Source organism: Lissotriton vulgaris, chromosome 2_1, assembly GCF_964263255.1.
Source record: "Lissotriton vulgaris chromosome 2_1, aLisVul1.2, whole genome shotgun sequence".
Classification (NCBI taxonomy): Eukaryota; Metazoa; Chordata; class Amphibia; order Caudata; family Salamandridae; genus Lissotriton; species Lissotriton vulgaris.
The window spans coordinates 312989065-313005320 of NC_141687.1; the positions used below are offsets into that span (position 1 = coordinate 312989065).

Here is a 16256-nt window from a genome sequence, read left to right on the forward strand (position 1 = left end):
AGGTGCTGGAGAAGCAGGTGTTTCAATATTTAATGTTGGTTGTAATCCTTCATTACAACTATTATCTAACGCAGGGGCTTCTAGGGGGACAGGCTGTATGGAGGGTGAAGGCGGGGGGCTTACCCGGCTTAATGAAAGTCGCCGGTCGCTGTTAATTTTATTAACTACTTTAACCAAGTAGTTGTCCATCGTAGTGGGCGCTAAGGGGATTTTGGCAGATCTCAATTTAGACATTATAATAAATCAAGATAAAACCTAACAAACAATATTTTAAAAGCACCGTAGCTAGCTTGAATCGCTCACATTAATATGAACTATACAAACAAGAAATTTAAATATAATAATACTAATTCCTTATAAAAAGAAATAAGCAATAGGCACAAAGGTAGTCTCACTGATATTTGGTGAATCTGGATCGCAAGAGCTAAAGTCCGTGGCCCAGACCAGTCTCGTTCAGTCCCGGACTGTCACAGAATGTCCGCCCTTTGTCCGGGCTTCGTCCGGTTTGTCCCGCGCGCGTCCTGCGAGGCGGGAGATGTTCTGCGCTCTTATAGTGCCTGCGGGCGCAGCAGGATCGTCACAGGAGCGCCGGGGTGCTGGGGCTGCTGGGGGATGTAGTCCCTCTGATGCGGCTGGTCCCGCTGTAGCCGTTCCCCTCACGGCAGAGATGTACTCGTTGCTGGCCGTTCCCCTCATGGCTGGAGTGTTGCAGGATATCGGCCGTTTCCCTCACGGCAAGGTAAGGCTGCCAGATAATGCCCCCACGCCCCGCTCGATGCTCTGCTCTGTTATAGCGCCTGCGGGCACAGCAGGAGCGTCACGGGAGTGCCGGGGTGCCGGGTCTGCTGGGGGATGTAGTCCCTCTGATGCGGCTGGTCCCGCTGTAGCCGTTCCCCTCACTGCAGGGATGTATTAATTGCTGGCCGTTCCTCTCACGGCTGGAGTGTCGCAGGATATCGGCCGTTTCCCTCATGGCAAGGTAATGCTGCCAGATAGTGCCCAAATGGTTAAACCTCCTTAACCCGCCAATATTTTCAAATTAACTGAATGGTTTTGCTTCAAACACAATAAAGGCTAGACTTTCCAAAGTTTTACTTTAATGCTAAGTGTCATGCAATTGAGGTCAGCAAATGTTGCTATAGGGAAGAGCAGATATTCTTATGGGACAATTAGAAATTATGGGGCAAATTTACAAGCACCTTGCCCCACCGGTGGGTCACTTTTTGTGATGCTCCGGCAGCGCATAATTCTGCCCCATATTTACAAGGACAGGAAAAGCCACCCTGCGTGACTTTTCCTGTCCTTGTAAATATGGCCCCTTTACACTCAGCACTTTGCGTGGAAGGGGTGTTCCATGGAACCAGACACATTTCTAGATTTACAAAGAATTGTAAATCTGGAAATGCGTGTGAATACTACGCCTCCCCAGGAGAGGCGCAACGAGGAGAAATTTATTCTTTTTTCCTCGTTTTTTTCCTCTTTCTATGCGTGCTGCATTCTGCAGCACGCATAGAAAGAGGAAATCACCTCCAGCAGAGGCTGCAAAACACAAACTGCTGCCACTTGCCGGCGCAGGCACCCTTGCACCATGGTGCAAAGATGCCTGCATCGTGGGGTTGTTTTTGTTCAGTATTTGAAACTATTATGTTTTTCAACTTCTATGTGTGCTAATGCAGCACGCATAGAAGTTGAAAAAAAGCATTTCAGATTGTTTTTGTGCAGGAAGGGAACCCTTACTAAACAAAAACAATCTCCACACGAGACACCCTTGCACCATGGTGCAAGAGTGCCTGCGCCAGCGCATGGCAGCAGTTTGTGCGCCGGGGCAGGGGAAAGCACAGAGATGCAACATATTGTAGTAAATATGTTGCATCCCTGTGCTATGAAAGTGCGGAATAGCCAAATGTCTTGCAGCACGCCCTGAGTCACTTTCTTGTAAATCTGCCTCTATATTTTTAGATCACCCTCAATACCTTTATTAGTTCTTGATCATTCTGAAAGAAAGTTGATAAAAATAACCTGAGCTGGAGGGGGCACGTTTTTGCCAAGTTCTGTGCTGAGCAGTTTTGTCGAACAGAGTCAAAGTTATGAGTAAATTGTAAACTCCTTTCACTAGGGAAATCTGAACTTCACTTTAGCTACAGTGACTATCCCAAACTCGGTGAAGCGCGCATTTCTCAGTGAACACACCTGTAAAGTGCAACATCAAAGCCGAATGGAAAGGAGGCGCGTGCAGAGGGTTTTGAACACAGTGCTTAGCGCTGATGCTCACACTGACTGTGCACACTCTGCTAATTGATACCCGAGGGAAAAGAGCCACATGTGTAGATATGTATCTGCATTCACATAGTTAAATAGTGAAGCCACGATTAGAACTGCGGTCTCTATGTTCCACAGTAAGCAATTTACCTCCATTCCACTCCACCAAGGCCATTTACTCTTAGAATTGCTTTCCTTTGTACAATTATTTCCCTTTACAAAACAGTCTGCTACATTTTGAATTAGGCTAAACTCTATGATTGAAGCTTGAAAACAAAGCAAACTTGCAATTCATTCCGCTGCTCAGTGCTTAATTGGATCCGGTGGTTTCCGGTTCTGGCATTGGCACTTATTTGGTTTCTGGTGCTGGCACTGGCACTTAATAGTCATCAATGTACGTATGACACTCTGCCACATGGTGGTGCTGCTCATCTAATTTAGCGATGAGCAGAACAACAGTTGTTTATGAATACAATATACATTACAAAATACTAATACCTACCTCCCCAACCCTTCCTTTATCTTTGGGGACCTGGAATAATCTAAGTGTCGTAAGGCGAGAGAGATGGTTAATAGTTGGTTTGGTACCGCCATTGGCAGCGATGACGGGGCAATGGTTGGTGCAAGCTGCAGTGGCCTCCTGGCCTAGGCGCTGCCACTTATTATTTTACTAATCAATCAGTGCCCTTCTCTCAATGAGGGTGAGAGATATTCAACTGAAAGCGATAGAATTCACAACAGCAGATAGCTTGTGGGATGTGTTACATACAAGGTCTTTGAAGTTTGTGTTGCACATATAGAACTCATTTACTTAGGCTTTGGCACCCTTGCATCTGTAGTTGCCTAAATGTGTTGGTCCTAATTACAGTTATAATTTGTGTCCTTATCAATCAAAGCCTCTCCTCCATCACACTAACAGACACTGCACCCCAGCTAACAGTACATGTCTTGTCACTCACGCACACCAACTCGATTTCCACATATGTTCACAACGGTAGTCAGACAAAATATCGAAATTAAAATATCGATATACAATAATATCGATGTTTTATTATCGATGGTATAGTATATCGATGTGACATAATATCGATAGACAGAATATCGATATTAAGGTATGTATGTTAGTAATATCGACATTTTGTTGTTTAGTGTTATGTATTTTATTATGTTGTTTATATGTTTGCTAAATATGTTTCGAAATGTATGTTTGAAAATTAGTAATTTTGTTTAATTTTGCGTTTTAGTATTAGAGCGGGTTGTGGGTTTATAGGGGAATAGGGTGGGGAGTAATTTAATAATAATTAATTAATTAATATATATTTGTAAATATATCTAACTAATTAGTTAATTACATTAATTAGATTTAATGTGCTAAGATATTTAATTTATTGTTATTGTTAATTAATAATTAATTGGTAATTATTTAATAATAATTAGTTAATTACATTAATTAGGTTTATTGTGCTAATATATTTAATTTAGTGTTGTTAATTCATAATTAATTTGTAATGAAATAATATTAAGTAGTAAATTATATTAATTAGAGTTAAAGTGTTAATATTTTTAATTTATAATTTTTTGTTATTGTTAATTAATAATTAATTGGTAATTAATAATTATTAAGTGATTCAATGATGTGATTTATTTATGTGTAGTGGGTTGTGTGTTTATAGGGGAATAGGGTGTTATATAATTACATGTAATTAATTAAAGAGATTGTATTTATTTATTGGTATTTATTGATAATTAATTGGTAATTAATAAGTGTTAATTAGTTCATTTATACTTACATCAATTTAATAATATTTATTGTTATTAAATGATTCATTGAAACTTTTATTAATTGTGTTTTTTTTAATGTTTAGTGTGTTGTGTGTTACAGGGGGAGTAGTGTGGGAAGTAATTTAAACCCTACGCAATCCAACGCTTTCCCTACTGTTGCACCCTCTGGAGTGGGAGTAGTCATTTCTACCCCTACGCTATCCAACGCTTTCCCTACTGTTGCACCCTCTGGAGTGGGAACAGTACATTTTACCCCTACGCTATTCAACGGTTTCCCTACTGTTGCACCCTCTGGAGTGGGAATAATAATTTTTACCCCTACGCTATCCAACGCTTTCTCTACTGTTGCACCCTCTGGAGTGGGAATAGTAATTTTAACCCCAACGCTATCCAACACTTTCCCAACTGTTGCACTCTCTGCAGTGGGAATAGTAATTTTTACCCCTACGCTATCCAATGCTTTCCCTACTGTTGCACCCTCTGGAGTGGGAATAGTAATTTTACCCCGATGCTATCCAACGCTTTCCCTACTGTTGCACCCTCTGGAGTGGGAATAGTAATTTTTACCCCTACGCTATCCAACGCTTTCCCTACTGTTGCACCCTCTGGAGTGGGAATAGTAATTTAAACCCCTACGCTATCCAACGTTTTCCCTACTGTTGCACCCTCTGGAGTGGGAATAGTAATTTAAACCCCTACGCTATCCAACGCTTTCCCTACTGTTGCACTCTCTGGAGTGGGAATAGTAATTTTTACCCCTACGCTATCCAACGCTTTCCTTACTGTTGCACCCTCTGGAGTGGGAATAGTAATTTTTACCCCTACGCTATCCAATGCTTTCCCTACTGTTGCACCCTCTGGAGTGGGAATAGTAATTTAAACCCCTACGCTATCCAACGCTTTCCCTACTGTTGCACCCTCTGGAGTGGGAATAGGAATTTAAACCCCTACGCTATCCAACGCTTTCCCTACTGTTGCACTCTCTGGAGTGGGAATAGTAATTTAAACCCCTACGCTATCCAATGCTTTTTCTACTGTTGTAATATGTAGAGTAAGTATATTTATAAATGTATATGTAGAATTTTAAATTTATTTTAAATTTATATGTATTCGTTTTAATTTTTTAAATATGTTTTAATGTTTTTATTTAATATTTGTACAATTATATGTATTTTTAAATTAATTTTAAATTATTATTAACACATTTAAAAAACAATATTTTTAATTTCGATATTTTTGTACTACGATATTATTTTTTCGATATTTTTGTACTTACCATCATGTAGATATAACTTCGATATTTTTGATTTCGATATTTTTGTGTCGATATTTTTGTATGGAGATATTCTGTCTGTCGATATTATGTCATAGATTCGTTCACAACAAATACAACTCTTCTTAGTGAGCACTCTCTCATGTTGTAACCTGGAAGCTGTGCGCCCTGCAGCGGGTGCCTACGATGCAATACAATACACTCAACCCAGGGCTAGGATGGGGGCTGTCTTTACTCCCAGCACCTTCTAGTAATGACAAAAAATTGAGCGGAATTCATTCTGGCATGTAGGGACATGGAGAACCTTCAGTGAGGTCACTGATTATCTCCGCAGTGATGTAACTTACATGTGATGTCTTTCTCTTTGTTGGCACTCGGCAGCCCCTAATACCCCAGTGCAGAGAGAGAGAGCAGGAATGGTGCATATCTTGGTGGACGTGGCACAAACCTGCTCTCTCCAGTTGAGGCAGCACAGCAAGTTGTCTTGCTTCCTTGCTGCTACGTCAAATGTTAATAAATGTGTCCCCAGGTGCATCGTTTGCCTCCCTATTGTAGGTTAGTCCATCATCTCTAGCACCATGGAGGAAGTATGAAAGAAACCTTCAAGTCAAAAGAATGGCTTGCCCTCTTTGATCAGCACGGTTCTCGGTTATCAGTACATACTGCAAAGCATCCTGCCCTTCACTTGCCCAGTGGGCCAATGAGAGGTGCTGGAGACTGCCTTGAACTACTGTGCCAACTACTACAGTTCAATCACCCTCATATGTCAAAGCACCAAATCACCTACCTCCAAGGCTCAGATTCTAAGTTGTGGAGAATAAGTGAGGTCTGTAACACACGTGGTAAATACCATTAGCCCCAGGTGAGGTGTTTGCCTTGTGTGGGAGAAATGTCCAATTTCAGGGATGAGATACAAAAAGTGTAATCGATATTTAGCACACTGAATTCCACAAGTTTGGCAATTTTGCCAGGCCTTTTCAGGGCAGAACACTGGGGACTTCTGTGTCCACAGTAATTTGAATTTTACCTCCGGCTGATAATCAGGGCTCAAGTGGTCCAAACATCGAATGCAAACTAGATTCCATCTCCTTGGCCCAGTTACCCCACTCACCTTCTGTATCTCATTCACATTCAAAACCCTACAAAGCACCTACAAATGCAGATAGTCGGGCACCAAAAGCATGAGCAGCAAATAAAGCACCATGCCCCTGGGGGTTCTGTAAGCTTATCCAATCAAATCATGGGATACAATCCTCAAATAAGTTGCTTCTTAGAGAAAAGCAGGCCTTATACAGCCCAGGAACCACAAATATAAGGCACACTTTTTGCGCAGGGCTCTACGATGCCACTCATTCATTCATCCATTCCTTAACATGTGATATAAGATGGTTGGCACTCGTCCTTACCAGCGGCACGGCCAGGTTCATGAGCGATATGACTTTGTCCAGGGAGCCGACGTGGATGCACCAACGCAACCATCCTGCACAAGCCCTGCACCAGCACACGGGGTGCTCCAAAGGTGGCACTGGGCATATCTTTTTGATATCACAGTTTCCATCACTGGCCAAGCGGTCCATCGAGAAACTTCAGTCAAGAGATTCCGCATCCACCTCTCCCACTGAACATAAGCAAAAGCGACCATCAAAAACCACAAGAGCTTAATGCACACGGATGTTTGCCAAGCCACGCCCTGCCACTGCTTTCTAAAACATATTTTTGCATAACGACCTGCAGCGGAGTATGGAGTTGACGTGAATCACACGATGACTGTGGGAGAGCACAGTCGTAGTCCACGTTGGTTACACGTATTTGATCATTTTGAATTGATCCGTTTTTATATGAAACAGGGTAACCAGGTTCGCCCAAGGCATGAGTGCCCCTATTGAAGATAATATCCATCGTGGAAACTACTGGAAGTGCTGCTGCAGCAGGTGTGTTCCTGGTCTTGGAGTGTAGTCCTATGTCTCCCCCAGTGCTGGCTTTAGTGCAGTGTGACCCGTGCCACCGCACCGGGCGAGGCAGCTCCATGGATGCTGCATTTTGAATGATAGTATGGGTTTAAGTACAACTGCTGCAGAGTTCCTTGTGTATCCAGAATTTTTCAGGATAACTCGGGTGGTTAATGTACCCAATGAAAAGATCTGCGTTTTAGTCACAGGTTTGACATCACAAAGTAGTACAGAGGGTTAATGTGCCTTCTGCAAAGCACGAGTAACATGCCGATCACAGAATTGTTTTTTTATGTAGACAACTGTGCGGGTCATTGCTTTTGTCACACAGATCCTGTTTCTTACAACCCTTCTAATATGGTACAGTCAGCTATAAGTTAGCATTGAAGAGCTGCATGCAAACTACAAAGCATAGGTTTAGAGCCATATATTTCTTCCCCAGTCTTTCGTTATCCTGTAGGTGCCAGAAGTAAAGCTACTGGGGCTGGGTGATGCTTCACCATCAAAATAACTATGCTTGAGTTCAGGAGGTGAATGAGCAATAAAGATGCTTTCAAATTGTATTTTTATCTTGTCACATTTGCTGTGCATTTAAAGACAGCAGTCAATTGTCAGTCTGTGTCTTCTGACAAATAGCTGCTGACTGTTCTTACATGTAGATTGGTGTTTATTTTTCTTTCCGGGTATACAAAGTTGGAGGATTTTGTAAAGGGAACTATCTGACAATCTTGCTGGACTACAGGGAGTGTGTAAGGAAATTTTGCAGGTTATCTGTTTTTTTCTAACACACAAAAAAACTGAAATACCTGTAAATAAACTGTCCAACTATTTTGAAATATATCAGCAGTTATAAACCAACAAATGAAGCACGTTTTTTTAATAATTCTCAAGTGTGATGGAAACAAAGATTTTAATACGATCATAACTAAGCAAGACACTTTACTTGGCAATGTGCAAATGATAAATATTTGTTCAAACCCTATTTCCACCCATTATTATTTATATCCCATATAGTTTTATCTGTGAAACTGAATGTCAGTGCAAATTTTGTGGGTAGTTCAATATAAAATGTGCTGTCTGTAAATAACAGTGTGCTACCACACCATGCTTAAGTAATATGTTCTTCAAATTGTACCACTGGCCACATACCACACCTTTACCACTCTCCTGATGAATGGTGTGGCTTATGTTCAGTTCAGTTCATACGTCTTTATTTCGAATTATGTGGCTTATGTGCTTTACTTGTTTTTTTTAAAAAAACTTGGGGTCAGATTTATTATTTACTGGCACTTACCTTCGATCCTCAGACAAACCGGCCTTAAAAACTCTCCACTGGCTTCCGATGAAGGAGCAAATACATTTCAAAGCCCTCTGCATTGTACACAAAAACCTACAGTGCAATGGCCCCCCTATTTTTGAGAACCTCATCAAACCGTATTCCTCAAACAGAAACCTTTGTTCCAATGACCTTTGCCTTATCCAGGTCCCCAGAATCAGGAGGACCCGCACAGGAGGGCGTTGCTTCTCCTTCAACGCATCCAAGCTTTGGAATTCCATGCCTCTTCATATCGGTCATGAAACCAATTACCTCTCCTTCCGCAGGCAGCTAAAAACTTGGCTATTCCCACAATAACCCTATCTGCTCCTCACTGCCGGTCCAAATGCCCTGGGATACTTCGGGTAGCCATGCGCTATACAAGGAAATACTCATTCATTTATCACTTTCTCATACGGTACAGTGCAGTGCAGCAGCCGCAAATGCTGTGCTGCAGGAGAATGAGGGAGCAGGAGAGCGCCATATTTACTAAAAAATGGTACTCTCCTTCCCTCTCCCTACTGCCGGTGCTGAAATCAGATGCCATGCGTCACGGAGACACCTTTGCGCCATAGTGCAAGGGTGTCTCCATTAGTCTAGCATAGATATGCACTGGGAGGGTAGCCTTCTAGTATAAAATACCAGGCCTAGACTTACATTAACCCTTTTCCCTCTATGTGTGTATGCTGTAAAGTTGCAGTACACATAGACACAATGCGGATGTCTAGCGGTGTTTTCTATAAATAAAATTGACAAAATTTACTCTGAATTTGATATTAATGGAGAACCGCCTTCTAAGACCAACAATACACTATCAGACTCTACTTCTTTTTCTGGAACGTTGGACAAAAAGTATAGACCTGATAATATACTTGATAGTTGGTTACCTCTTGATATTTTGCCTTTATGTCACATCTTAACAAGTATCAAATCAGGCTCCCATAAGGACCTCCTTCCAATTTCTGTTCTTAAAAATTATACCTTTCAATTCTTAAATTTATTATGGAACTTCTCAATGCCTCACTTCTTGAAGCAGTAGTACCAGCTGTGTGGAAACATGCAGTGATCCTTCCTCTGCTAAAGAAACCAAATGCTGATCTGGAAGTTCTCTCTAAATTCTTCCGACCGTTCTCGTTGCTCCCTGCCTTTTCCAAAATCTTGGAAAAACATATCAACCAGCAACAGCCCAATCTGGTTTCAGAACAGGTATTTCCACCAAATCGATGCTTCTGGGAGTCACCGAAACTATCCGCTAACGGCTTGATATGGGAGACACAGTGGCATTCATATTACTTGATCTGAGTGCCGCTTTTGACACCATGTCCCACGTGACCCTTCTTCAAGTATTACATTCTAAGGGCATTGCCGGCATAGCACTGAAATGGCTGGTGTGCTTTCTAACCAGTCGAACATTTCAGGTTTTCTCCCAGACAGCCAGCTCCAAATCCCATGCTTCCCCTTATGGAGTTCCACAGGGCTCAATTCTCAGCCCTCTGCTCTTTAACATTTACATAAGCCCTCTGGCGACCTTAGCAGAAGAGGCTGGGCTAACCATATATTCATACGCTGATGACACCCAGCTCATCTTTTCCCTATCAACTAAAGACACTTCTAAGGTATCCTCTCTTCAAACAGGCTACCAAGAAATTGCTGGATGGATGCACACTAACAATTTGAAGTTGAATGAAGGAAAAACGGAACTCCTAATTCTGTTTGGAAACAAAGCTCTCTGGGGCCCACAACATTGGCCTCTACAAATGGGTGCCCACCCCCAACCTTCTCAATTTGTTCGCAACCTTGGCATTATTATAGATGATCAACTATCTATGCGTCAGCAAGTGGTCACGGTTGCCTCAACTTGCTTTTTAATTTTGAAATGGCTCAGAAAATTCTATGGATGCTGCCATCATTGACACAAAAAACTGTGGTTCAGGCCCTGATCGTGTCCAGGCTAGACTATGGCAATGTTTTGTATTTAGGTGCTAGCAAGGAGGTAATTCGGAAGCTGCAAGTGGTCCAAAACTCGGTGGCCAGACTTCTTTGGCAGTTACCTCAAATGGCTTCTATCACAGGGACTCTCCGGGACCTACATTGGCTTAAGATAGAAAACCGGTCCAAATTCAAAGCACTTTGCTACATGCACAGGATTGACTCCGGTACAGCTCCTCGTTACCTTAGTACCTTAGTTCACCCGTATATTCCTACTCGCCTTCTTGGATCATCCAAACAGGCAAAGTTTATTGTTTCCTAGGATTAAACTCACTCAAATGGGTGGACGGTACTTTGCCTACTTGGCCCCGTCTTTATGGAATTCTCTTCCACTGCCACTTCATTATGAACATAATTATGTCAAATTCCGTAAAGGCCTCAAAACGTGGTTATTAAACCTCTGAGCTCTGACTTTCTGTTCTTTTTTTCCTGCATGGGTCTGTAGGCACCGGGAATCCTCCGGGTAGCTGTTGCGCCATATAAATTTAATTTAATAATACAATCGAAAAAGGAAGGAGAAATGAAAGCATTTCTCTTTGTTGCACCTACTTCAAAAGAGCACAGTTTTCTGAGGCTCAACCCTGTCTACTTTCTTTAGTAAATAGGGGTTTGCATCAGAAACCTTGGGTGGTTGCATTGAAATGCCCATTCACTACACATGGTAATGCAAATGCGTTCATGTTATTTCAACAGGGTTAGAGCTGGAAAGTAAATCAAAAACAGATTTTGCGCCAATTTACTTCACTTTTGTGAAGCAAACATGGCTTAAAATATTAATAAATCTCCCCTTGGAATTTGCACAGTTCCTATGACTTCAGAGATTAAACAATAATAATGTCAGCAGCACCCTCACTTTTTAAAATTGTTCCAGCACCATTTCATTATCCTAGGGTTCTTTTAGAGGGTTTATTTGGGTAGAAATACATTCTTATTAGTAAAGCGAACAATAACCACTGTGTTACGTTTTAAATCCTGATCTTGAGTTTCTCCAGACCAATCACCCATAAAATATAGTGACTACCATTATGGATGACATATGTAACATTTACAATACATCGATTTACACATCTATGATTCATTGCCACTCCATGGTGTGCATTGACTGTGTGGTGCAAAGTTCCATGACACCCTACATTAGTACGAGTAGTGCTATAAAGGAAATTAAATACATGTTAGAAAGGCTTCCAGAGATGAGGGGCACCCTTGGAGAGTGGTAGAGAGAGGATCTGTGGAGAAGGAGGTCATTAGGGAGCATCAACAAAGTTAAAGCAGACCCTGCTCCTGCTGACACCATGTACTATGGCGCAAGTTTGTTAATTTCTAAAAAAGTTGTTTAAAGTTCCCTTTCAGGCCCCTATTTGAGATCCCCATAACTTGACATGAATATTCCAGCCAGAATTGACAATTCCAGATAGAATCAACCTGTTATTTAACAGGAATTATGAATTAAACTGCCAAGACGGTAAGTAACCTGCTGGCTGGGAAAACTAAAGCACTTTATTGCTAGTTTTCCTTGATTCCTTGGAGTTCAACCCCTATTGGCCACCTGGGATGCGGTTTTAGATACTGGGCCTATGGCAGAGAAGGGATCTGGGTGGTATGGATGTTGCGGGCTCTCTGGAGAAGCAATGTCTTCCCCTTCCAGGGTCTTTGAGGGCCCTGGTAGGGACCGGTCTGTGCCTCTACCATGCAGCACTTTCCCCTCTTCCTCACGACCCATGGTTTTACATTGCAGCTGCACATCCCTGTTGTTGTGAAAGGATTGTATTGCTTCTGATTTAAGTATGTCAGAAGATAGTTGTCCATGTATAAAGAGGTGTGACAACAATATTAAACACCTTGCTACCCCGTGGTGTGGTAATAGAATCAACCCTAGGGTTTCTGCTAACAATACATATAGGTAGGCAGTCCTGTTTTCAGTTTCTATTTTTGGTAAATTCTGGGGGGGGGGAGGGGAATTTCAGTGCTTTCAAGTAATTTCAATACCGTAAATAAGTGGTTATCAGTGGTTACACATTTTCTCGCCATTAAAAACAACCAAAACATTATTTTTCCGCTGTTTATGGGACTTTTTGCTTTTACTATTGCTTGCTTTATGCACTGATAGTGCATGGTATATAAACAGTCTACATACAGTGTATATGAAGACCACATACATTTTTACAAATCAAACTTATCGTAGTACACCATACAATACTTCTTCAGTGATTCTTTTGTCATGCTCTTTCCTCCCCATGTAAACTTTTATCTGTGAAAAGGCCCTCTCAACATTTGCACTTGAGACAGGCAATGCCAAAATAGCTAGTACACAATTTGCCAACTCTGTCCACTGACATAGCTTTCCATGCCAATTTTGGTGCACCTGAAGATTGTGATTCTCTGTGACAGGTTCTTCAACATATGCACTGAACTGGGTGCATATGCCCTCAGAGAACATTTCCCTTTATGGAAGGGATCTATAACTTGTGTGGAGTACCTCAGTGAGGCTTTATTAACTTCAAATGTCATGGGCTATTTCGCATACATTGTAAAATAAAAGTTCCTGAATTGCTCCTCATCGTTTCTTTGCTTACTAAGTGGCAAGCACTCTAACGTGGAACATGTTGCAGTGACAAAGTCACTAAAAGTGTCGCCCAGCCTAACCTCAAGGAGATGTTTCACATCTACACCAATTGCGCTGTACACTTGGTAGGCAAGGGTGTTTTCAGACTCTAGTTTGTTATTGTGTCCACTATAGCAGTCATGCTTTCCAGTAAAAATCTAAGAATACAGTAGAGTGTAGTTTTTACAAAATTATTATCAATATGTGACCAAAGATCCTCACATGTCCTGCCTTTGGCATCATCATTCAGCAAAAATTCCGTAAACAGTTGCCCCATGGTTAATATAGTCTTCATGGCCTTTAGCACTGGGAACCACCAGCTAAGTGACACTGTTGGGATGACTCTTTCTCTGATGCCACACAAAGCACAAAATGAGAAATATTTGCGTTTTTATTTCCGCGCTTAACAAATCAATGCACCAGAATGGACTAAAAAGTCAATAGCATTCTTTATTACCATGTAACAAGTTGCAAGTATCTCTTACAGGGAAGCACTTCAGCTCAGGTATCGAGTTTGACAGGTAATTGCACAACTTCTTATATAAACGTAGCTGATACACTGCAAATGTAGGCCGGAAAGGACTGCCGGTACTGCTTTATGTGGACGACGCAGTCCTGATCTCCAGGACAGCAGCGGGATTACAAACTCTGCTAAAAGCATTTCATGATTTTATGCAATCCCGGGACTTGAGTATTAATAACTCAAAATCCTATGTCATGAAGGTAGACCTGGGGTATAAAAAATCAAATACCTTCAATGTAGATGGGGAAAAAATTCCTGTGACAAAGACATTCTCCTACCTGGGTGTCCTTTTGGACCACCAGTTGAATTGGGGACCCGCTGTACAGAGGAAAATAGGGGAGGTAACAAGGGCTAATGCTGCCATACTTGATTTTGCAAGGAAAATGGGTAATACACCAGTGGCTGCATTGCTCCAACTTTATAAAGCAAAAAGTATGTCTATTGCGTGTTAAGGAAGTGAGTTATGGGGGTTCACCTCCTCCAGAGGTTTGGAAATTGCAGAAAATAACTTCCAAAAAAGAGTTCTGAGGGTACCTAGGGGCACTGGTAATTTCACAGTTCATGAAGAATTAGGTATGTCATACTTGAGCGACAGTCTAGCCTTAAACCCCGTACTTTGTTGGCTAAACTGCTGGACAAATACTGAAATACCCCTCACCCAAGAAATTTTAAAAGAAGCAATAACTTGGGAAAACGGATTTAAAGTCCCCTGGTTCAAATATATTAGAAAGTGTTTAACTGAACTAGGGCGCCCTGATCTTTTTACAACCCCAGAACTCATTAGAAAAACTGATGTTACCTCTGTGAAGAAGTTATTTCTCTCCTCTAGGTACTTAGCCCGGGAGGAGGCCGAATTAAAGAAAGACAGTGTACGGAAACATGTACTTGTAAAAACTTCTGTACATATGGAACCGTACCTGTCATGGCCCCTGACAGGCTATGACCGTTTTTTACCCATCGGGGCCAAGTGTTGCCATCTTGCGGCTGCGACGATAAGTCTCCGCAAGATTTGGCACACTTTTTATTCATCTGCCCTTTTTATTTGATACCACGGAAACTATACCTAAAACCAATACTCAAAAAGCTGAACTTTGCACAAATTCGACCAGCACTTTATTATCTCCAACTACTAAGTAGTGATTGCACATTGTTTGTATGTAATTTTTTAAAACTTGCGATCAAATTTAGGAAAAGCATGGAGGGATAATTTGTGTTCCTGTCGAGAGTTTTCCTTTTAATTATTTAAATCTGAATGTTTTTAACTGTGTATTCTGCCTGTAAACTGATACTTTTTGTGATTTCTAGTTATATATGAATTAATTGTAAAATTTTATTGAAATGTGCTTTTATGGATGTTACTATGAACATTCGAATAAAGTTCTTTTGACTTTGACTTTGACACTGCAAATACAAACAATATCACTCCAATCTTTCTTGAACTTGGTAAGAACATTTTGCAGCAGTATTCCAAGTGACGCTGCGTTCTATGTTTCCAAAAGTCTGGTGTCAAGTTTTCACCAGTATCCCAGATGCTTTGTGATTGCACTCTTTTCACATATACCTGTCACTATACCTTGCATTGAATGTTTAAAGCCTGGGGTGTTTGGAAATTCACCTACTATCAATACTGACTCACTAGAAAAGGGGGCTGATGTATCAAGGGTATTTACCCATTCTTTGTAGGTAAATGTGATGGTACATATTGGGAAAGATTCTTATGAAACCTAAATTTTTTCTATCAGTGAAAGACTCAAACGTAGCCAAAAATCTAATATGATTTTGATATTTCCTGATTCTCTACAGTTTATAAAATAAATAAGCAACACCTAAAACATGCTTCTAACCCCTGTATCTTTAGACAAAAGACCACATACCTGAAAAATGGAAGAAGAAACAATAGTGACATCCCTAAACAACAAAACTCAAGCAGAATAATGTTAGCTCAGTCTTTCTTACTGCTACCTTATATAACAAAGTTACATTGGATTGGCCTGTTCAGGAAAAAATAAAAATGACTCTTTCACTCTCCTATTCCTTTCTTTGAATAGCATTTATTTTGTGGTTGTGCAGGTTTTTTTCCCAGTGTTTATATGCTTACACTGGTGGGGGTTATTTCCCTTCCGGTGGGGTTTATCAGTTAGTATAGGTTTAAACCTAAAACCGGACAGCCTAAATATAGGAAATAATATGGGAGCATACAAAGAACCCTTTAGATGTCAGATAAAGAGTCAAAGTACATTGGTTTGCATAGATTCTTCTTTTTGGTATACTTGTATGTTTTGTTCCTTAATAATAATAATAGGGGCATTTGTAAAGCGCTGAGTTACGCACACCGGCGTGTCCCCGCGCTATGGTGAGAGAGGCGGAAGCTGGGATTTTAACTGAGGGGCGGGCAGTCTACCTGACATATAGGTATGTTTTTAATTTAGCACGGAACCTAGTTTCTGCCGGTTCTAGTCGTAGCTCCACCGGAAGTTTGTTCCAATGATTTGGCGCTAAATACCTGAACGATCTACCTCCCATGCAGGCTTTCTTCACCTTGGGGATTTTTAACAGTCCCCCAC

General features: G+C 41.2%; 1 protein-coding gene across 1 annotated transcript in view; it reads right to left on the reverse strand.

Moving 5' to 3' along the window:
- LOC147730245 (multidrug and toxin extrusion protein 1-like) overlaps positions 1-6921 on the reverse strand; it is a 673781-nt gene extending 666860 nt beyond the window's left edge. The window contains exon 1 of the mRNA XM_086958536.1: positions 6721-6921. Within this exon, the coding sequence (XP_086814662.1) occupies positions 6721-6891 (171 nt within the window). The 5' untranslated portion in view covers positions 6892-6921. The remainder of the gene's footprint in view (positions 1-6720) is intronic.
- Positions 6922-16256: the final 9335 nt, after the last annotated feature.